At 38.4% G+C, this 23,871-nt stretch overlaps 1 protein-coding gene across 5 annotated transcripts in view; it reads right to left on the bottom strand.

The window, feature by feature from the left end:
* NPAS3 (neuronal PAS domain protein 3) overlaps positions 1–23,871 on the bottom strand; it is a 628,549-nt gene that overhangs the window by 302,369 nt on the left and 302,309 nt on the right. For all 5 annotated transcript variants that reach the window (XM_075753987.1, XM_075753989.1, XM_075753986.1 and 2 more), the window contains one exon: positions 11,889–11,971. In XM_075753987.1, coding sequence (XP_075610102.1) covers positions 11,889–11,971 — 83 coding nt within the window. The remainder of the gene's footprint in view (positions 1–11,888; positions 11,972–23,871) is intronic.

Here is a 23,871-nt window from a genome sequence, read left to right on the forward strand (position 1 = left end):
ATTCTCTTAAATGTTATATGCTTTAAAGTCTGTGCAAAGGTGCTTGCACTTTCCAAGTAAAATCCAGGGGAGACAGAACTGCATCTGGGACTCCAGCTTCTCCAGCAGCGGGGAAGGTTGAACACACATCTTCCATGTCCATATTTAATTTTTATATTTATTTAGAACTCACATTTACCAAAAAAGTATCAAAAAGTAACTAGCAGATAGCTGATATGATGAAATAACTCAGAGTTAAAAGCAGCCTTAAACAACAGCACATGAATCTCAACTGTCTGTGCCCCATTTACGGGTTCTCTGTATGCGGACTCCAACATTACCCTTTGCCAGCTCCTGTGGAAAAAGAGGGCACATAGTGCTGCCCTTCACTTCTATTGCAGAGGAGTACAAAGGATGTTTAAAGCCTATTTCTAGTGCTTTTTGTTTTCATAAGACCTGAAATGAGGAATATAGTCATCTTTGAAACTGTCATCAATGTTTTCAAGAAAGTGAAGAAAAATACCAGTTAACTTGCACAGCATGCCCATGAAATATACTTTTCCATAGTTTTATTTATTTATATAAAATCAACACCCTTTTCCTTTCTTGATGAATGCTGTGATTGAAAAAGAAAAAAGAAACAAGGCATTCTGAAACCAGGACACTTACTGTCCTCACCTATATCTTTACAAACACCATAAAAGGTAAAATTCTTTCTGGTGAACCCACACATCAGTTTATGCCGTCTATACTTTCAAGCCACCTTACTTCAGAGCAAAATAGGGCTAAGCCCCAAATCACAGCTGAATGTAGAATCCATTGAATAGTGTTTTGTTGATGCATATGAAGAAAAATTCCTCCTTCAGCATCTACAGGCTGCAGAAAGTCCTCCATTTCTTTTAATGACCTATTCCCTCACTCTGATTCAATACAGCCCACTGGCTATGGAAATGACAACACTCAGCAGGTGACAACAAAACGGTCAACAAGCAGTGCTGAGATATGTCATTTTCTTCAAATACTTTCCCAGGAATTAAATGACACACTACAGTATGCTGTGTCCTGCTCAGATCAAATATTTCTTTATTAAATGAAACTGCACACTTTTATATATAGTTGCCATATAAAATGCAGGTTTAAGTGTATTGCTTCAAGCTCCAACTGCAAAACAATTTGCTATTTCCCACCCCTCCCCCAGTCTCCTTTTAGCATATAACCCCTTGGGCAGCAACTACTAGGATGCTGTACCTTTGCCATAACTCCAGATTGAAAGTCCTGCCCCTATGGAGTCAATCTGACATGCTTACTGTGACTGGGACAAATTGGAGTATGCAAATTAGCACCTTTCCAGTCTCCTGAACCCAGGAAATCCTCTTGCTGAGTGTTCCAGCTAATGGACCTGAGATGTCCCTTGTAACAGTGTTGTCTGTGCAACTCCTTTAACCTTTTCAGATTCTGATCTAGCCTTTGTTCCTAGCTCTTTTTAAAAATGTGCAATGTATCAGGCTAACCTCTGTTATAATTTAAACTGGTGTAAAACCAGAGCCATATCATAGCATTCAGTAGCATTTACACGTTTAAAGTGCAAAAGAGCATCCAACAGTGAATAGAGACCCACAACATAAAAATTTCTGAGAGAGGCTTTTCTGCCTCCTGTCAGCGTCAAATACTTATTATTACTCTGAATCACTTACACTAGTATAAGCTGCACAATTAGATTTCTAAAGTTCTAAATAAATTAACATCAGGTTTAAGAGGTTTACCCTTTTGTTACAAGAGGAAGATCTTCTGAGACAGTATTAATCTACAAAGTACTTGAGGAGAGACCGGTGATCAAACCTGAACAGATTCCTATGTCGATTATACATTTAGCTGCAGAAAGATGAAATAGCTTCTATCCTTAAAACATGAAGAGGAAACTGCTACTGGAGATGCCTTATCCATGGAAAGGCGCACTGCAAAGCAAGATACTAATCCTTTCTTATCAGAGTCCTATGGCTCTTTTCACAACATATCAGCAGTTACACTGTTTTCCTACCTTTAAACTATATTTGGGTAAGGTGTTTGAACAGTTAATAACTGGACGTTTCATGTCACCCCAAATTACTGTTTCTTAGTAGATTGTGTGTCTATCTTTCTCAACATAAAACTTAGCATTCTGACATTCTCCTGTCTTGTTAATTTTATTTTTTTTTTTTAAGATTTCGTTCCTAATTTAATGTTCTTAAAATAATCCAGATTATTTTCTTTGGTCCTGTCCACTTAGAAATTGTATTTTTTTTAAGAAGATTGTACTCCCTTCTGTGTATATACTACCATCTCTTACATCATAAATCCATCATTTTTGTTGATTTTATACTAAGGCATTACAGCATCCAATTTATTACTGTTGTGTCACTGTTTCTGAATGACTAATTTGAACTTTATGTAATTGTCAGCTTTTCTAGATAAAACATGGTTGCATACTGAATGCTGTTGATTTTGGATAGAGATGTAGATTAAGTGCCTATTTTTCTCCCTTATTGTGTTCAATTTCTGGACTGCACTTTGTTGAGAACATTGGTGCCCCTTTGGGTTTGTACCTGAACGCTCTGGATGCCACTTAATCTCAGGAAGAAAAATGATACAAATAGGCTGCACATGACAATAAGGAGGTTGAGATTCAAAATTTAAGTATACAAAGTAGATTACACGTGTGCCTTATTGAAATCATTCCCTCATAGAGGTGTATATGATCTCCAAACCTTCAGTTCTGACACGCTATGTACTCATTCTGCCTTATTGCATTACACACAGTTCTTTACTGCCAAGAGAAAGTTTAGGATCACTTTGCTGTGTGGTTTGATCTGTAACAACTACTTCCTCTTAATTCATCTCAACTTCCACTTTATTTTTGGCTACTGATGCATAACTTAAAATCATAGAATCATTTAGGTTGGAAAAGACCTCTTAGATCAGCAAGTCCAACTGTTAACATAGCACTGGCAAGTCCAACCACTAAGCCATGTCCCTAAGCACCACACCTACGCGTGTTTTAAATACCTCCAGGGAGGGTGACTCAATCACTTCCCTGGGGAGCCTGTTCCTATGCTTGACAACCCTTTCAGAGAAGGAATTTTTCCTAATACACAATCTAAACCTCCCCGGCACAACTTCAGGTAATTTTCTCTTCCCCTGGGAAAAGAGACTGACACCCCCTTGGCTACTCCTTTCAGGTAGTTGTAGAGAGCCATAAGGTCTCCCCTCAGCCTCTTTTTCTCCAGACTAAACAACCCCAGTTCCCTCAGCTGGTCCTCATAAGACTTGTTCTCTAGACCCTTCACCAGCTTCGTTGCCCTTCTTTGGACACACTGCAGCACCTCAGTGTCTGTCTTGTAGTGAGTAGCCCAAAACTGAACACAGTACTCAAGGTGCAGCCTCACCAGTGCAAGTACAGGGGGACAATCACTTCCCTAGTCCCGCTGGCCACACTATTTCTGATACAAGGCAGGATGCTGTTGGCCTTCTTGGCCACCTGGGCACACTGTTGGCTCATATTCAGCCAGCTGTCAATCAACACCCCCAGGTCCTTTTCCACTGAGCAGCTTTCCAGCCACTCTTCCCCAAGCCTGTAGCGTTGCATGGGGTTGTTGTGACCCAAGTGCAGGACCCAGCACTGAGCTGTGTTGAACCTCAAACAGTTAACCTTGGCCCATCGATCGATCTATCCTGTCCAGATCCCTCTGTAGAGCCTTCCTACACTCCAGCAGATCAACACTCCTGCACAGCTTGGTGTCATTTGCAAACTTACTGAGGGTGCACTCAATCCCCTCGTCCAGATCATTGATAAAGATATTAAATAGAACTGGCCCCAGTACTGAGCCCTGGGGAACACCACTTGTGACCACCTGCCAAGTGGATTTAACTCCATTCACCAGAACTCTTTGGGCCCAGCCATCCAGCCAATTTTTTCATCCTGTGAAGAATACACCCATCCAAGCCATGAGCAGTCAGTTTCTCCAGGAGAATGCTGTGGGAAACAGTGTCAAAGGCTTTACTGAAGTCCAGGCAGACAACATCCACAGCCTTTCCCTATCCACTAAGCAGGTCACCTTTTTCTAGAAGGAGATCAGGTCAGTCAAGCAGGACCTGCCTTTCATAAACCCATGCTGACTTGGCTTGATCACCTGGTTGTCCTGTATGCGCCACGTGATGGCACTCAGGATGATCTACTCCATAACCTTCCCTGGCACCAAGGTCAGACTGACAGGCCTGTAGTTCCCTGGATCCTCCTTCCAGCCCTTCTTCAATTTGCTAACTTCCAGTCAACTGGGACCTCCTGGGTTAGCCAGGACTACTGGTAAATGATGGAAAGTGGCTTGGTGAGCAGTTCTGCCAGCTCCCTCAGTACCTTTGGGTGACTCTCGTCCAGTCACATACACCTGTGTGTGTCTAAGTGGTGTGGCAGGTCACTAACCATTTCCCCTGGGATTATGGGGGCTTCATGCTGCTCCCCGTCCCTGTCTTCCAGCTCAGGGGGCTGGGTACCTGGAGAACAACTGGCCTTACTATTAAAGACTGAGGCAAAGAAGGCATTAAGTACCTCAGCCTTTTCCTCATCCTTTGTCACCATGTTTCCCCCCCGCACCCAGTAAAGGATGGAGATTCTCCTTAGCTCTCCTTTTGTTGCTAATGTATTTATAGAAACATTTTTTATTGTCTTTTACAGCAGTAACCAGATTAAGTTCTGGTTGGGCTTCGGCCCTTCTAATTTTCTCCCTGCATAACCTCACAACATCTTTGTAGTCCTCCTGAGTTGCCTGCCCCTTCTTCCAAAGGCCATAAACTCTCCTTTTTCCCCTGAGTTCCAGCCAAAGCACTCTGTTCAGCCAGGCCAGTCTTCTTCCCCACTCGCTCGTCTTTTGGCACATGGGGACAGACTGGTCCTGTGCCCTTTAGAACCTCCACTTCATCCCAAAAATCTTTACTTTTAGACAGCACAGATGTATGCTCTCCAACATATCCTAAATTTTGTCAGCTTTTTCACATTTTCCTCTTTTTGCCTGCCTTTGACACAAGCTAACAGAGGTCAGTTGGTAGTGTACCCCTTTAACCTAATGCAGACTGCAAGAAGCTGAACAGTCATCTTTGTCCTCAAAAAGTCTACCACTGACATCACCATTAGCAACTGCCCTTCACAAATCTCCAAGCCAGTAGAAGTCTTTTCTGCTAACACCTTTTACAGCCTGGAAGAATCCTCCATCAGCGCTACCATCTGCTGCTTCCTCACCTTTAGTCTCGTGTCACTATGTCTGTGTTGACTAGTGTTATACAGAGATAACCTCATTATGTAATACTCAGAGTGACTGAAAATAGCAAATGAGAAGATAAATCTTCTCCCTAATATTTTATAGCACTCCAACACTTTCCTGTCTATTTTCCCACTTTTTTTCATTTTCTTGTCAGATGGAGCTCCCTGTAATAATTCAAATATTGGAAGAAATGAGATTTCTGCTCAGCTATAGCCTAGCCAGTCACAGAACTACCTCTAAACTTAATGTCAACTTGTACTTGTTTTTCTACTGCTTATATCTAATTAAAACACTCCAAAGTTTTACAATACTCACACATTTGTGGGCAAGACAGATTTTAGAACTATGTATTTTCTTGTTCAATCATGATTATCCATACTGTTTGGTTGATTTTAATTCCTAACTGTGTGCTTACAGGGCAAAGTATTAGTACTTGTTTTCACTACAGGAGGAACTCCTGTTTCTTCATGACACTGTTAACTGCATACAACTCTTGTACACCTTCATCCACAATCGTTCATTACTGCAAAAATGTAAATAACTTGCTCTGTTCACTGATCTCTACTACTTTGCCTTAACAAAAAAGATTCACAGGTTTTGCACAATCTAAACTGGTTGCGTGCTGAACATGCATATTTACAATGTATACAAAACTTCACCCATAAGATGTTTTCAGAAAAACTGAATAGTATCATTGTCTTGTTATATTCTAATCTAGTTACTATAGTAAACAGCAACATCTTCCAAACATGACTAAATACTGTAGTGAAATTGTATAGTGAATTCTTTCCACTTTTTGTTTATGCCAAGCTTGATAGATGTGTCAACTGTGCTGCAAAAATAGCAACAGAAAAGGAGGACAAGACCCATTTGGACAACAGAGAAAAAACTCTGATACGAAAGTTTCCTTCAAATTGGGTATTTGTTTCTACACCTGTGTTTGATAACATTCATTTCTAAACTGGTTGATAAAACTGCATTAACTTGAGGAGAATATGGAAAGATTTTCCCAATAACAACTTCCAGTATGGGAAAAAGCCTTTTTTTTTGTTTCATAACTATTGAGATATTAACAATATTTGTTAGCATTCAGTTGATCACTCACGTGACCATGAGTATCGTGTAAGAGTATCACATGTATGATTCAATCTGTTATTTGCAGCTATTACACAGCCCAGGCAGTGGGATGGGATCAGCCTCTAGGACACAATTTTAGATACAGCTTTCTTTTAGTGTAGGAGCGCAGGTGGATGGGGTAGTAGGTACCTGTAAATAGAAGACTAACTGTTAGAGTGCACGCTTGGAATGAAGAGATTAATTTTCCTTTTTCCTGAGGAAATTTAAGCTTATCTGACATGCTCCAGAAAATAACCCAGTGACCCAGATATAGTCTAAGCTACTCTCTATGGTAGTGGCATCACCTGGAATGATTCACTAGAAACCAGAGATGCTGCATTCATCCCACACATTTATCTCACAATTAATAAGGGATATATCTGTAGAGTTTCATGTTAGTCTTATTATTACAGTGATGGATGCATTAATAAAAGCAATTTTAAAAAAAGAATATAAAACTATTAGAATGAGGGACATCTTTCAATTGTTCACAATGATAGCAATTCCTCAGGTGTCGTATGTCCATAGGGCGTGGGTGGTTTCTTTCTTTGTTGACTTTAAATACAAAAAGCTAAAATAACAGCAATGGGTCTAATAACCTGTGGCTTCTCTATAGGATTGAGGTAAAGATGCAATTAAATCTCCATGAAGTTCCATCCCCAAGCTGAGACTTCCAGTGGAGTGAAAAGAATGTGAAGTGTTTACAAAATATCAGATTGCCTTTCATTCTCAGAAGGCCTGGGACCACAGCATGGAATAAAGCCAAATTGCAGCATTTCAGCCATATGTAGCTTCCAAGCAGTTCAAATTCCACTCCCATTCTAAGACTACATTACATGATCAAGTCTGTGCTGATATGGAGGCTGCTAGGAAGTAAATCAGGGGCTTACAGCCCTTGTGCATACTGCAGATAACTTTGCTGGGTCATCTTGGACGCAACTGCACATCCACTACAGGTATCCTCTCTGAATTCTGAACCACTCCATCCAAGCTAAGTGGTTTGTATCTTGTGGCTCTTGAACCAATGATGATGAAGAATATAGCCTATAGGGTCAGAATGTTTGCGCTGAGGCTGTCTTTCCTTTGATTTTAAAAGGAACCTGATTTTTTTTCCCTCATTGAATTTGATACTGCAATTACAAAGACCTTTGTTGATCACAAAATACATTCTTAATGGGACAAAAAAGTACAATATAAAGTAAAAGGGAAATAAAAGTCTCAAAATTTCCAAGATAATGTTCAACAAGGCTTAGGAAAAGCTTCTAGGAAGGTAGGTGGGCCCCTCTATGGCACAGATGGAAAATTCAGTGATTGTCATCCACTTGTAAATCATGGGTGCACAACAGATCTCACTATGGGACTGAATTGTTCATGAGATTGGTAGTTGGGTGTTTTGAGTTTTTTTCCTCATCTAGTTCAGTAGTTCAATTCTATCAATTCTGGCAAAAGTATCTAGTGGGCAATAACTGAAACAAAATAGTATCTTTCACCTATTTTGATTCTGGGTTTGGTTTGGGGTGTTTTTTGAAACTCATGGTAGAAATCTCCATCACAATGGTTATTCATGACAGTGCTTGCCATTGATCAAGTCTACCCCCCCCCCAAAAAAAAAGGGAAAAAAAAAGACATCTTTTTTGCACTGACACTACAGTATTTCTACGATTTAGGGATTTTTTTCACGTAAAACTAGGTAGAGGTAGGACAGTATAGGCAACTTAAGACAACTAGTGTCTAAGTTATTGTGTACAGTAATATAATGCTATATGAAAGTGTTACAGTTTCTTAACGGTTGAATAGGCACTGCTGAAGCAAAGAATGCAATTATGAAACTTATCACCGTTGTATGCAGGAATACAAAATGTGTACCACTCATAACAGTTCAGATACATAGTTCTATTATTATTGCTAATACCATCTTTCTATCCTATTCTGACTTGAAAACCATTCCATTGTGTTTAATTCCAAATATTTATTCTTTAAGGAGGCATTGGCATTTTAAAAGGGAGAAATATATATTTTTTAAAAATATTACATTTTACTTGAAAATACTGTACATTTTACTTTTAATTGTTTTACAGTTCAAATTGTAAGGTGTGTTCTTTTTTGTTCAAGAATTTTAAAAGCAACTAATTTAAATATGCAAAATTATCTTGAGTTGTTCATACGTGAACTTAAAAGCCATGCAACACAGGAAAATTAAGTAATTATGCCTCCAAGTTATTTACTGCAATTAAGCTCATTTATCATATGCAAATTAGTGCAAACTGGTCTCATTAGTTACTAAATTACTCAATATGAGCTGAACAATGTAGCACTCCAGTTTGTAATGAAAAATCCCTGTAGAGGCAAGCAGTATCAATTAAGCTAATTTGCATATGCAAATATATTCACTAACTTTCCCTTTTCTCTATATTTAGTTCTACGTTTCCTGATCATTCCTGATTATATGAAAAATATGGGGTTACTGACCCTTTTCCACATCTTCTCAATAGCAATGAAGTTACAGAAAAAATCCAGGGGCCCCCAAAAATTTATAATCTTCTTGCTAATTTTTACAACCAGTTTCAGCCAAATTTTTTAATAGCTGGTACTAGAAGTAATATTTTTACTAGATTTATTTAATAAACAAATATAAAATATATATACAGAAATGTAAAACTGAAGATGTCTTTACTGAAGTCTATTCTCGTTATAACACCACTTCTCAGAACAATGTAGAAGATAACAAAGCACACAAATTGGCCACTCAAAAATCTTGTTAAAAAATTAATTAACTTATTGTCATTCTCTATTTTTCTCCTCTATTACAAGCATTTCTACTGTTCATCATTCAGGTGATTTTACTTGGAAAACATTTAAAAGACTTTTTGCCCTGATGTGAAGATTCTGATATAATAGCATTTGAACATTTGTGTTTTGTGGTGTCTTTTTTTCCACAAGCACACAGTGGACAGTGTCTTTGGCTTCAAACCTACCATCAGAATCTCCTCAGCATGATACACAGCAATTGGCTGTGCCTTGGAAATTTTTTGAAATGATCCACACTACTTGCTCGTAGAATCAAGATGTAAAATATCACAAGATGCGCCTCCATTTCTGTTTTTACAACATCATTATAAATAAACTATATCCACTTTTTAAAAACATACTGTATTATGTTTCTCATGTGTCTGTGAATACATTTTGAAGTATCAAAATATTAGAAGGATTAGAGAGGCTCCTTAATTTCTGAGCTTACACTTAACCCAGTCTTCAAAATATTAATAGCAAAAGGGATTAAACAAACTAACTATTAATTCAGCTTCCTCAGATAGCAGACTCTGAAATCAAACACAGGTACTCCCAAGGTATAACCAAGGTTGTTTACTTCACTTGCAAACAATATTTATCACAATACTGCTTTGAAAGTAATTTCTAGGAGCAGTAGACTAAATGAGAACTTCTTAGAACAGACACAGAATCTGTCTGATTGTTTTTCTACAAATCATTTTACTTCTGGAGATTATCTTTCTACCTATAAGACCACAAGGCAATACTTTGAAGCTTATTCAGATCTGCTAAAAGTGGTGCATTTGAATTCATGACCTAGACCTTCCTTCCAAGTGGTAATTACTCTGCTAAAATAAGACAAGATTTTAACATATCATGATAAACTTACCACTATTATTAATTCATTTTTTCCTTTATCCATCATCAACAGTCTATTCTCTTTTAAATGTCAGAGTGGAACTTTCTATTATCAATAGAGAGATTAATGGGAGTAATTTTGTAAAAGCACCACCCTCTCTGAAAAGGCCACACCTCAACAGAAATTCAATATGATGCTGATGGTAATTTTGACTGAAAATCCTCAGTTACAGATGCAATACAGCTTTTTTTTTTAGTAGTACTATGATAAAGTTACATCCTGAAAACACCTTAATTTATCACATGTAAGTACAAAAATAAAAAAACAAAAGGAGAATCTAGCTTAAATAAGTAATAAAATCAGTAATCGTTTTAATATGCAACAGGTGAAAAGCTCAAATGTCAAGTAGTTTTCAAAGTGGCCATCTTCGGTTTTTTCATTTTCATTCATAAAGGGTCGTATCTAATAGTTAAGGAGTGTATATAAACCAGTCTCAATGAGGTTTTATCTAGATATTTGTTATAATTCATATTGTAAATAACATACCTTTAGGATATATTGTACATGTTTACATACTTAACACACTGACAAATTACATAAACTGAAATATCATAAAACCACTATTTCTTTATTTTTTCTACATTTATGAGACAGCATAACAGCATTTCTGCCTAATATGCAAACACAGTGCTGTAGATACTGGTGCAGATATCTTTGATATGGTAACTATAACACAAATATTTGCTTACAGAATCAAAAACTTGACCTAGGCCTCTGCCAAGATTGTACAACTAAGTAAATCACTTCATTCATGATTGTTGCTCCAAAGAGAAATTCATTCTACTAGTTAATTTCATGTTTTCATGTTTTTCTAAAATTATCTTTGTTGCTATTCCACATTTAGTTACTTTATAAAGATATGAAAAATCTGACATTATCCACTGTGCTTTTGAATGCCACAGTTGAGGTAGTACAGAGAGATAGCTCTCAATCATTTCAAATTAAGTGGAATATTTCTCATGATAATATCCTAATTTACCTCTTTCGTACCTCTCAAAAGATAACACACCAAGCAATATATTTGCATTGAGAAACTGCGTACATTGTTAAATAAGAGCAGTTATTCAGTGCCGCACTTAGCAAAGACTACATGGCTTTTATTTCCATAGTGCTGGGTTTTTGCCATGCTGACAAAACACATCACATTTTGTTCTTAACTGCTTCTGCTCCATGTTTGATTACTGAAACCTAAGAAAGGTTGTAGTAATCCTGACAAAAAGCATGCATAAGAATGTTTCCATCAGGTCATTGTTTTTCAGTTTAATCTTCCTGGAATACAATGAGTTGTACAGTGTGACTAAATTTTTTGACAAATATCAGATTAGTTTTTATCTCACAGCTAAGGAGACCTAAGAGGCACGCTGCTGCTCATTTTTTTTTTCTCTTTGCAGATTGTTGCAACTTTGTGATATATAATTGTGATAACTGGGATATCAGGGAGGAAAGTGGTGCTCATAAACCAAAGTGGGGACAAAAAACCACCCTAAATCTAAACATGACACATAAAGCAAATCAAATCACCAACATAAAATACTGTTTCGTGCACACATACACACAAATACATAAAGGCATTCTGCGAGCAAACACCTACTGCACAGTTCTAAACAAGAAGATACTGTGATTCAGCTAAATAATAGTTGCCATCACTCTCATTAACCTTCTCCCAATCATGGACTTTCTAATAAGAAGGAAACATGAGCTTTAAAAAAATAATGTCATTAATATAAGTGCTGACAACAATACCACTCAAATTATTGGCAGAAATATGACTAGCTAGTTATTTTGATTTTTCTTGGAAAAGCCGGGGTTTTTACCTGCAAAATATGACTTCCCAAATGTGATTCAAATACTTCAATGGCAAGGGCACTGGGACTTCTCCTGCGCTGGGCACCTATAACTGAATAAAAAACAATTATGTTGCAAGGTCTGCATATTCATTTCTAATGCACTCCTGACCATACCATTTGACATTAACTTTTTTAATGTTTTGCATTTTATACACCGGAGTATGACTAAACGTAGGCATCTACTGCAAGCTGAGGTTTCTTCTTAGGTCTAGGTTGTCTTTGCCACATGACCAGAGAAAGGTAGAGCGCAGAGAAGAGCGCACATTGCTGCAGGAACCTTCCTTTCCTTTCCTGACTTAGTGCCAAAGCTAGGCATATACACAGCAGAGAGAACAGGTGAAGTTCATTCCGTACCCTTTTAAAGTGTGTACAAAAACATTTACATCCAAAGACCCTGATAGTCTCATGTCCCTGGAACAATCACAGCACAGTGCATCTTTACGTATTGCTCTCTTTACAACGCATGATAAGAAAAACAAAACACCAAGGATCCACTAAAACAAGCAGAATGGATGACTGCCATTACTGAACAGGCCAATTTAATACCAATGAAAACAAAATACAGGGGAACAATTTCTTAGTCTTCTGTGATACTGGCTGCCAAACATGATATCAGTAAGAAAAGATAAATGCCAAGTAACGATAGTCATATTGACCTAAAAACATAATACCATTCCTTACTGATGCTTCATGTAATTTCCTTGCAGGAAATTCTAAGCTATTTGTACTGGGCAAACAGGCGGTTTCATTGCTAATAGATTCAGGCAATAGCTCATAATTACAAATGGTGACTGCTGTAGAGCCACTATTTTCTAAGTCCTCCTCTTCTTGCTGAAGGTATTCAAGGACATAGATGCTAACAACTTAAGGGAAAAGTCTTTTTCAAGACTTGCAGCTTTACACTGCAACTGAAGTTGCTAATAGACCAACTGCTATAGTTGCTTGGTTGGATTTTTTAACTTCAGTAAGTATAGTGACTGACCAGACACGTCAGCATAATATTCTTTTACAAGTTTTAGGTACTTAGTCACTCTTATATTTTTCTATATCAGTCTTCTGAGTCTAAATCATTTTGCTTCTCTTTGCACTGTCTCATTATTTTCTATAGCTGTAGTGATGCCTACTATAAACAGTAATGCTTATTTCCTGAAAAAAAATGAGCACATTAAATTTTCTAGCAATTTAGACTCCTTTAACTTTCCTTTTTGCAGACACAAACTTAAAGATGAGCCTTCTTTGGTTCTTACACTGCCTCCAGATATGTTATCAAAGGTTTGCTTAAACTGGAGTTGTACCTGTATTTCTGAGAGAAACTTTTAGTTGTGGGACTAAACCAAATATATAGCACTTTAAAGATTAACAGCACTCCCTTTATGATTGCTATCAGTTAGCACTGTGCTTTCTATGGTCATTTCATTTATAATCTACCAGAAACAAAAACGAAATTCACAGCTTTGGCCTGCTAGGCATTGCTTCATAGTAGTCTCCATAAGAGCATTACAAAAAGCAAAAAAACCCTGAAAAAACCACAAAACCTCCCTGAAATCCTTCAGGTCCTTTCATTGTTCCATCTAGACTCTTATATTTTCCACACGTTGTGTCTGAACACATCATCATTTGGAATTTGCCTTCTGTTTAATTTTCTGTTTCCTGCCCCACATCCTTCCTTTACAATCCTCTAGCATTTTAAAGTGTATCCATTACATATTGACTATTGCTTCCAGTTCTTTGATGTTATTTTAATTTTTAGGATGTGAGTATCATAACTTGAATGAGGTGCATGAAGGCAGTGCAAGACTTTTTAAAACAGTACCTTTAAATTATATTTACAAGTAATTGTCAGTTCTTCATATTTGGGACACTCAAATGAAAACACTTCAAGGTCAGTGAGTTAACTAGAAAAGATGAGAGGGCCAGATCTTAGCTTTGAAATTAGTCAATTAAACCCTCTATAGATGCCTGCATCCTAGTGGCTGGTATACATGTAGACAAATATCTTGTAGTACTTTCATACTGTTCATTTCATTGACATTTTTATAGCAGTAGAACTCTTTGATTTATGTGACTTGCACTTACTCAGGTGATGTTGGGGTTGTAATGACAGTTCCTAATTTTACAGCTAGCATAAATATGTTATACAGAAAACCATTATGCTTCTGGTAGCCATACTGCAACTCTTTTTTGATAACTGAATAAATGTTAAATATGCATTCATTTCCCTAACTATCATTCTTCACATTTTGAGGAATGAGACAAGAATACTGAGATAAATCTAGAATAAGGAAAACAAACTTATTTGATCTTCTGACTTCGTGGACTCATTATTTTACTCGAGCTTTCAGGATTTCTTGATACCTATCTGCATCAGAAGAAATATACTATTTTGGGTATACAAATACATATCACATTGATACCTTTCAAAAACATGGCAATCACACACTCCAATCATGGCACAAAGCCTCCTATTTGTACTGAATGGATTGTCGGCATGACAATAGATGAAAGACATAGAAACAGTTGAATTAAAAAGCAGGCCACACTGTTATTTTATTCTAAAATTTCAAAACATAAACTATAAATACTGAACTGGCTTCCATCACACAAGCCACAGCCAGTCATCTCTAAATCTCTCACCCTGTGGATGGAACCATCAGCAGCCACAGCTCAGCTGCTCACAGAAATCTTGGAAAGCAAGAGATTTAGGATTTATATCACAACATCTATAAATCAAAGTAGCTCAACAACCTTCACAGACCTACAGACCTGGATGCATGTCTTTTTTAAAAATGTGGATTCCGCTTTAAATGCAGACTCTTTACAGAAACAAAGTACTGCATGCATGAAATAAATTTCTTCTTTTGAGTAACAGGAAGTAGGGGAAATTAGGATGTGGAGAAGGCTGAAGCATGTGTATCAAACTGCAACAGGAGTCACAAAGGAAACAAGATGCAAACCCAGGTTAAATTCTTCTTCCAGGCTTCTCCTGTTTTAGTAGTATGAACAAATGTCTCTAAATAGGCTTTTTCACATGCGGTCATATTTTGTGCTGTCTACATTTAATTGACAAAGTTTAAGGTTTGAATGCACAATTGTTGTGGTTAATGAAAAAGTTGACTGAACCAATATTTGTATTAAATGTGAACTGTTAGTAGTGATGAGAAGATAGAAAGACGGTTTTCACACATGCACTTTGTAGTGCTGGAGCAGAGGAATCTGTCTACTAAAATCTTTTACTTTCCATGGCATTGGACCATGACTTTTACTATCCAGACTGACATGTCTATTCCTACCATAGGATTATTCCATAACAGGCTATTAACCTGGAAAAATTCTAACTGCTCACTAATTCTTCTTTAAATTTCTTCCCTCATTGACTAATTTGGCTATGCATGAGGTGAAGGAAGAACCACATCCCTTTCAGTGTGTCTTGGGGGCAGTCTAAGCATGCTTAATGCAATCTCAAGAGCATTTGCAATTGTGCTAAGAAGAGTGGGAAACTATGGAAAAGAAAAATGTGGACTGCCTAACAAAGATTTCCATACATCCTGAAGAGAGAGGATTTCCTCCTAAACTCACTTCTAAGCTATTTGAGCACAGAATGACCAAAGACTGTTGTTCACTGACTTCCAACTAGTGAAGACAGAGTTCTAACGAGGCAGAAGCAGTATTCCTTGATCACTAAAAGTGAAAGCATCTATCACCAGCATAATAATCAGTTCCCCCTAAAATACTTTTGTAAGACTTTGCATGCTATCTTTCAACATAAATTGGTTTTGTGGAAAGTTTGGTAAAATTCAGACCAAGAATTTAATTCTGTTGCTTTGATGATAGTTTTAAAACTAGTTTTAAAAATGATAAGGAACTTTTTAATTAACTCCCCATCACTATTATTTACTTCTAAAGGCTTTTTCTCAATTAGCCTCAAAATCCTTATTTTTGTATTTCATTTTGTTGACTTTTCTGAGCAGCACCTTTCTGTAGGCTTGGAAGCAGAGATGGACATAGGGCCATCTCACTACACTCTTTTAGGTAATCTGCTGTCTGAATAATTAGAAAAAAACCAGAGCCCATGTTTTACTTTTTTGATCTTGAAGAGCTCTAATTATGACTGCCAATAAAGTCAGACTCTAATTAGCAAAGCCTGACCAGATCTACATAAATATGAAAGTTTATAAACATCCCACCAAAAAGAACGTTATCCATTTTATTCACAAAATATGTAACTGTATCAGGCTAAGTGCATAAAAGCTTCACAGAGGGTTAGGTAATATTTCTCCCCTTAGGTATCAACAAAATACATGATCAGAGAGAGCATAAGAAGTAGAGTTGTCTGAATTGTCTCAGATGACTATATGTGCAAAGCAGTTCACAGTATGAGTGTGGCTATAACCTTTTAAGTATTGTTTTCCAGAGTTTAACATTTTTTTTGTTTCAAAGTAGAAAAAAGTCTATAGAAATTACAATACAATTTCTAATACTTTTGCCTTGGTGTAAAGTAGATTCTACATGAAAATTTACCTTTTGTTATTTCTAGGAATAACCCCAAATGCTCATGAAAGAACAATGCAGGTGAATGTGATAATCAGAGTGGTTTTACAGGAAGAGGCGAGATGTCATCTTAAAACCTTGGGGCTTTCCTATGAGATATAACAAGTAATTTGGAAATGCTGAAAAGCTATGTTTTAGAAAAGACAGGGACACTGACTGAGATGCTACACTGAACAACAGAAGATGCAACGTCAGGGAAGGACAAAGCGTAACCAACATTAGTCTCAGAAAGGCAGGCCAGTATTTATGTGTGCTAACATTGACAGAAGCTTTTTTTTATTAATTCTTTTACTTCATATTTAATACCTTGTGATAGATATGGGTTTTTTTCCATTGATTGTTCTTTGTTATCTCATTTATGACTGATTCTAAGTTTTGAAAGAAAACTCCAGCAAGAGTGAACTCCTCTGCCTAACGCATAAGTTAAGGACATAAGGCATAGAAGATATGTATTCAGATCCTGATCTAAAGTGAGATGAATGATAGGCAACCAGCAGAGATGTCACCCTCTGATCTGGAAAGGGTATCCGAAGAAATTAAATGATGTCACCAGTCTACCTCACCATAAGCCATCACATGATCCCAAATTTAGGTATCTTATCCACCTTCACAGACGGGAAGAAGAAATAAATCTCAGATGGAGTTGCAACATATGTGGAAAGGTATTTTATCTTGGTTTAGTAAAGCTATGGGAATCATTAATGCTGTGCCATTACCAACTAAGTATCACAGCAATAAAGTATCAGAACAAATTTGTCACAAAGGACTACGTGTAAGATGCATAATGCAATATATGATAATCAACTTACAAAGCTAACAATGGCATTTCAAATGTATTTTTTGTGTACACAAACGCCTATTATTCTAGATGTCCATCTTCTGGTCACTGGTACAGGGCATGTATTCATTACTGGGGAATCTATGGTTGAGAAAGTAAACCAAAACTTTCCATGGAATAACTAAGCAGTTATCAAGAATGTACTGGTTCATTAAAATGTTATGCAACACAATTACAGGTATGTTTTATTATTTCCAGCAGTTCATCTATAATGTTTCATCAGAAGTTTCAGGCATTAACAGAATTTTAGTAAAATTTGCTTTTCAAATTCAAGTTGCTCAATACTTTTAAAAAATTTTTAATAGCTTTTTTAGTTTCGGTAACTTAAAACTGATCAAATTAAAACGTTGTCAAAAAAGCAGAAAGTTATATATCACTTGTTAATTAGCCTGGAATCAATGGGTTTGAAGACATACAGTATGTCCTCCCCTTATAAAAGATTCAGAGTGAATGCAAAAAAGAAACTAGATAAGTGGCTGTCTTAATGTAAGTTTTCATCTTTTTTATGAGCCTGTTCCTTTTACTTTCCCAATTATTTTCATCTGGTTTATAGGTCTGCTCCTTCCCACAGGATTTCTTCTTTGGAGGGTGGGGGTAGGGTAGGTGGGAGGAAGAGACAAGATTTCTTAGATCCTAAACGTCTCTCTCTTCTTTTCTGAACTTCTTAAAATTAAAACCCCTGAGAATGAAAGTTAAACACACCTTAAAAATAAGTATATTTGAGATTTTTATGATCTCTACTTGATAACTCAGCTAGCACTGTTTCTTAATTAGCACACACTTGTACATTTTAAGAGTTTATTTCAGAGATTTTTTTTTTTTCACTGTGAAGGATGAAGTCTTTGCTGTACAAGAATTTCCAGTCATCTAAGCAAAGAGAGTTCTCCATCTGTGGCTGGGGGAGGGAGCACTGGCCTTTCTCCCACACTGTAGTAGTTACTATAGGAACTATTGTGCCTCCTTCAAAAGGGCTACAGACAGGGTGATTAAAATTCTTCATGGGAGAACCCCCACTCTTCTCCTTGACAATGAAATTCTTCAGGGAGAGGGCTAAGCCTCCAGTTCAAGAATGGCAGCACCTGAGGGAGTGATGCAGCAGAGAGAATCACCACTGCTTCAAATTGAAGCACAGGGTAAAAAATACAAGGGCTTACACTCCTACATTAATTTTCTTCCCCTCCCATGAAATACAGGAACATTGGCCAAAACTCCTGAGAAACAAGACAAGGAATAACTTCATGCTGCCTCCACCACATAGAGGACAATGCAGAAAGTAAATAATGTAATTTCCATTAAAATCAACAGCAGAAGAAGCAAAAGAACTACACCACCCATAAAACAATTAAGGGTAAATATTAACATTCACTCTGGCCATTAGCCTCTCTGTAAGGCAGAAAAATGCACTTTGACATGGAGGGGAGGGACCGTTGTCTCAGATACAACTGAATTAGAGCTACCTCCCAGAATCAAACTCACTTTATACTGGTTGTTTTACGAATATATACAACATTGCCTTTTGCTCCCAAAAATCTAGGAGGAGGAAGAATTTACAGAGAATATAAGAATAACAATTGTGATCCTAATAGAGACTGTTCACTTATATTGCACTCTTAAAAATAGATACAATAAGAAACAGGTAACCACTTATTCTTCAACCATATGTCAATATTATTAGATAGCAGCAGTCTTAAAGAAGAGAGAAAAATGGCATTACGTTACAGTCCAGAGAGGATAAGCCACAAATAAGGGGCAATATGAAAAGAAGCACAAAAATGTTTTGAAATCTGTCAAAAAATTAGATGGGACAGCTAAGAAAGTGCTGGTGAAGACAGCTACAAATAAAAGAAGCTTTAGATATTACTGTAGCTTTAATGAAATTGGGTTCAATAATTAAAGTGAGATAGGAGCTTCCCAGAAAATCAAATTACTGTAAAAAGATGGGAAAAAAGGGTCTACGGAAGTACAGAAGAGAAAGAGGCAAAGTAGAGACAGATGTGTGAGAGACAAGGGAGAGGGACACACAAACGGTAGGGTGAATTGAGGGCTTAAAAACCTAGGAATTTAGCAGTCCTTTAGATAAATGTCCACTCTACAAGATTTGGCTTTACCAGCAAAAAAATGCATAAACATTATGATAGCATGAAGAAATTCCTTAAAATTCAGTTCCTCCCCCAAATGAGAAATGAGTATGGATTACTTATTCAGATATAACAATAAGGCACTTATTGGAGTAATAGTTCTATTGTCTTATTTTTAAACTAGTATTAAAATCCCTCTGGGAAGAAAACTGCTGTCACCCCTTTCCAGCTTCAGAGCTACAGAAATGGTTAGTGTCACTGATTCTGTTCTCAGGAGGAGGACAGGGTATTAACATCAAGTCAGCACAGTGTTATATAGTGTCAGACTATACTTGCTGGTAAAACTAAGAGGCCTACATCTGTTGTCTTGCTTTTTTTTCCAGTCTGATCCCAAAGGTTCATGTTATGACATTTGTAACATCTGCTACAAATGCGGAGGTAAGTCAGGCACAACCTTATTACTTCCAATCTAACGCTCCATCCATCCACAGGGCTTTCATATGCCACTAGTATGTCAAGGGGACCAAAAGCTGTTCGATCTACATGAAGCAAGGTATAATATATTTCTGAAAGTCAAGAAGGAGAAATCTTGCTTTGTTATATCTCCCCTTTTTCAGTTGTCTTAAATCTTGGCAGTGTTATTTCAGAATCTTCTCTGAACAAAACACACAAGCTGCTCCTCCTTAGAGCCAATACAATTGCTTTTTTATGCCTTAGACAGTGGTGTGTTGCAAATGTGCAAGCTGTGATTCACATCCTCCCTGTTTTTACTAACACTGAAATATATCCGGCTTCCCCTAACTAGACCTTCCTATACAGAGGTTTGCTTTCTTGCATAGCCCTCTTTTCCTTCCTTACTTCTCCCTCTATTTTGGTGGGCTCACTGCATTGTTTTATAGACAAACTTAACTTTTTTTCAGTGCTCAGTGGAAAAATGCAACTCTTGACAGACAAAAATTACTTATTTCATCTGTGGTAACAAAAAAGTAAATGAATAAGTGTCCTGGTTTTTGGCTGGGATAGAGTTAATTTTCACAAGAAGCTGGGAGGAGACACAGCCAGAATAGCTGATCCATACAAGCCAAAGAGATATTTGATACCATATGATGTGATGTTCAGTATATTGGGGGGAGCTGGCCAGGGAGGAGGAGGGATGGCTGCTCTGGGATGGGCTGGGCATTGGGTTTGGGCAGTGAACAAATTGCATTGTGTATCACTTGCTTTGTACATTCTTTTATTAGCATTGTTGGTTTTGTTTTCCTCTCCCTTTGCTGCCCCTGTAAACTGTCCTTACCCCAACCCACAAGTTTTACCTTTTTCTTCCAATTCTCTTCCCTATCCCAGTAGGGTGGGGGGAGAGGTAAGCGAGCAGCTGCATGGTGGTCAGCTGCTGGCAGGGACTAAACCACAACAGTCCTTTCTGGTGCCCAATGTGGGGCTCAAAGGGTTGAAATAATGATAGATCTGACCAGAGGACATTAAACTAAAATTGTTATATGCATTTATTACATTAGATAAATAGTCACTGGTCACAATGGTGTTTTGTTCGTTCATATGTAAATCCTTACTTGCTGTATGTATTCTCTGTGGTGCTGTGTATCACCTCTGGGAGAGGGATCGGGATTCTCATTTTGCTGTACTGCGTAATATCAACTCATAACATCATCACTGGTCATGAGGTTAAGCTGGTATTTGTATGTGGCATTGCTGTCATGCCTGTACATGGGATGACATCTCTCAGAATTTATTAATAATCGCTACCACAATGGTGCAATGATGACAATATCGCACCAACTGAGGCTCCCTGATACCCATCTATAAGGTGATTCATCAACTGGAGAGCCAAGGAGTGATCAGCAGAACTCACTCACGCTTTTGACAGTCCCACATGGCCAGTGTGAAAGTCTAACGGAGAGTGGAGACTGACAGTAGACTATCATGGCCTCAATGCAGTCACACTGCCGCTGAGTGCTGCCATTCTGGACATGCTAGAACTTCAATGCGAACTGGAGTCAAAGATGGCCAAGTGGTATGCCACAATTGATATCGCTAATGCATTTTTCTCAATCCCTTTGGCAGCAGAGTGCAGGCCACAGTTTGCTTTCACTTGGAGGAGCACCCAGGACACCTGGAATCAACTGCCCCGGGGTGGAAACACAGCCCCACCGCTTGCTATGGACTGATCCAGACTGCACTGGAACAGAGTGAAGCTCTGGAGCACCTGCAATATATTGATGACATCATTATATGGGGCAACACAGCAGAAGTTGTTTCTGAGAAAGTGAAGAATGTTCAAATCCCGAAAGCTGGTTTTGCCATAAAATGAAGTAAGGTCAAGGGACCTGCACAGAAGATGCAGTTTTTAGGAATAAAATGGCAAGATGGGCGTCATCAGATCCCAATGGATGTGATCAACAAAATAGCAGCTATGTCTCCATCAACTAGCAAAAAGTAAACACAAACTTTATTAGGCTTTGTGAATTTCTGGAGAATGCATATTCCAAATTACAGGTTGATTGTAAACTTTTTCTACCAAATGACCCAGAAGAACAACAATTTCAAATGGGGTCCTGAGCAACGAGAAAGCCTTTGAACAAATTAAACAGGAAATAGTTCATGCAGTAGCCCTTAGGCAAGTTCAGGCAGGACCAGATGTTAAAAGTGTGCTCTACATCACAGCTGGGGAGAATGGCCCTGCCTGGAGTCTCTGGCAGAAAGCACCAGGGGACACTCGAGGCTGACCCCTGGGGTTTTGGAGTTGGGGATACAGAGGATCTGAGGCCCTCCACACTCCAACTGAAAGAGAGATACTGGCAGCACGTGAAGGGGTTTGAGCCACTTTGGAGGTGGCTGGTTCTGAAGCACAGCTCCTCCTGGCACCCCGACTGCTGGTGCTGGGATGGATATTCAAAGGGAGGGTCCCCTCTACACATCATGCAACTGATGCTATGTGGAGTAAGTGGGTCACACTGATCAAACAGCAGGCTTGAATAGAAAACTCCAATCACCCAGGAATTCTGGAAATGACCATGGACTGGCCAGAACACAAAGATCTTGGAATGTCACCAGAGGAGGAGGCGGCACGTGCTGAAGAGGCCCCACCGTATAATAAACTGGCAGAAAATGAGAAGCAATATGCCCTGTTCACTGGTGGGTCCTGGCACATCGGAGGTGGAAGGCTGCTCTATGGAGTCCTACACAACAAGTCGCAGAAACTGCTGAAGGAGAAGGTGAATCGACCCAGTTTGTGGAAGTGAAAGCCATCCAGCCGGCTTTAGACATTGCTGAATGAGAAAAGTGGGCAGTACTTCATCTCTGTACTGACTCATGGATGGTGGCCAATGCCCTGTGGGGATGGTTACAGCAATGAAAGCAGAGCAACTGGCAGCGCAGAGGCAAACCCATCTGGGCTGCCCCATTGTGGCAAGACATCACTGCCCAGCTAGAAATGCTGGTTGTAAAAGTACATCACATAGATGACCACGTACCCAAGATTCGGGCCACTGAGGAACATCAGAAGAACCAGCAGGTGGATCAGGCTGCTAAGATTGAAGTGGCTCAGGTGGATTTGGACTGGCAACATAAGGGTGAATTATTTATAGCTCAGTGGGCCCATGACATCTCAGGCCATCAAGGAAGAGATGCAACACATAGATGGGCTTGTGATCAAGCGGTGGACTTGACCATGGACACTATCGCACAGTCTATCCGTGAATGTGAAACATGCGCTACAATGAAGCGGGTAAAGCCTCTCTGGTATGGAGGACGATGGCTGAAATATAAATATGGGGAAGCATGGCAAATCGACTACATCACACACCCACAAACCTGCCACAGCAAGCGCTACGTTCTTACAATGGTGGAAGCAACCACTGGATGTCTGGAAACATATCCCATGCCACCACCTGGAACACTATCCTGGGCCTCGAAAAGCAAAAGCATGGCAGTGAGTGGGTGTATCACATTCCCTGTCACACACCAGCCTCCGGGAAAATTGAACAATACAATGGATTGCTAAAAACTATGCTGAGAGCAATGAATGAGTGGTGAGACATTCAAACATTGAGATACACATTTAGCAAAGGCCACCTGGTTAGTTAACACTAGGGGGGTCTACTGATCTAGCTGGCCATGCCCAATCAAAACTTACATACTGTAGAAGGGGATAAAGTTCCTGTAGCGCATATAAAGAATATGTTAGGTTAGACAGTCTAGATTAGCCTTGCTTCAGGCAAAGACAAACCCATCCACAGGATTGCTTTTGCTCAGGAATCTGAGTGCACTTGCTTGGTGATGTGGAAGGATGGGGAAGTCTGATGTGTACCTCAAGGGGATTTGATTTCGGGTGAGAATAGCAAACAAATTAAATTGTATGATGTTAATTGCTAAATAATCCTGCCATTGTATGTCATCACTACTACAATTGCTATATGCCTTATCAGTGGTATTACAGTAAGGATCAGCCAAGTTAATGAAGGATAAACTT

Source organism: Balearica regulorum, chromosome 5 (assembly GCF_011004875.1).
Source record: "Balearica regulorum gibbericeps isolate bBalReg1 chromosome 5, bBalReg1.pri, whole genome shotgun sequence".
Taxonomy (NCBI): Eukaryota; Metazoa; Chordata; class Aves; order Gruiformes; family Gruidae; genus Balearica; species Balearica regulorum.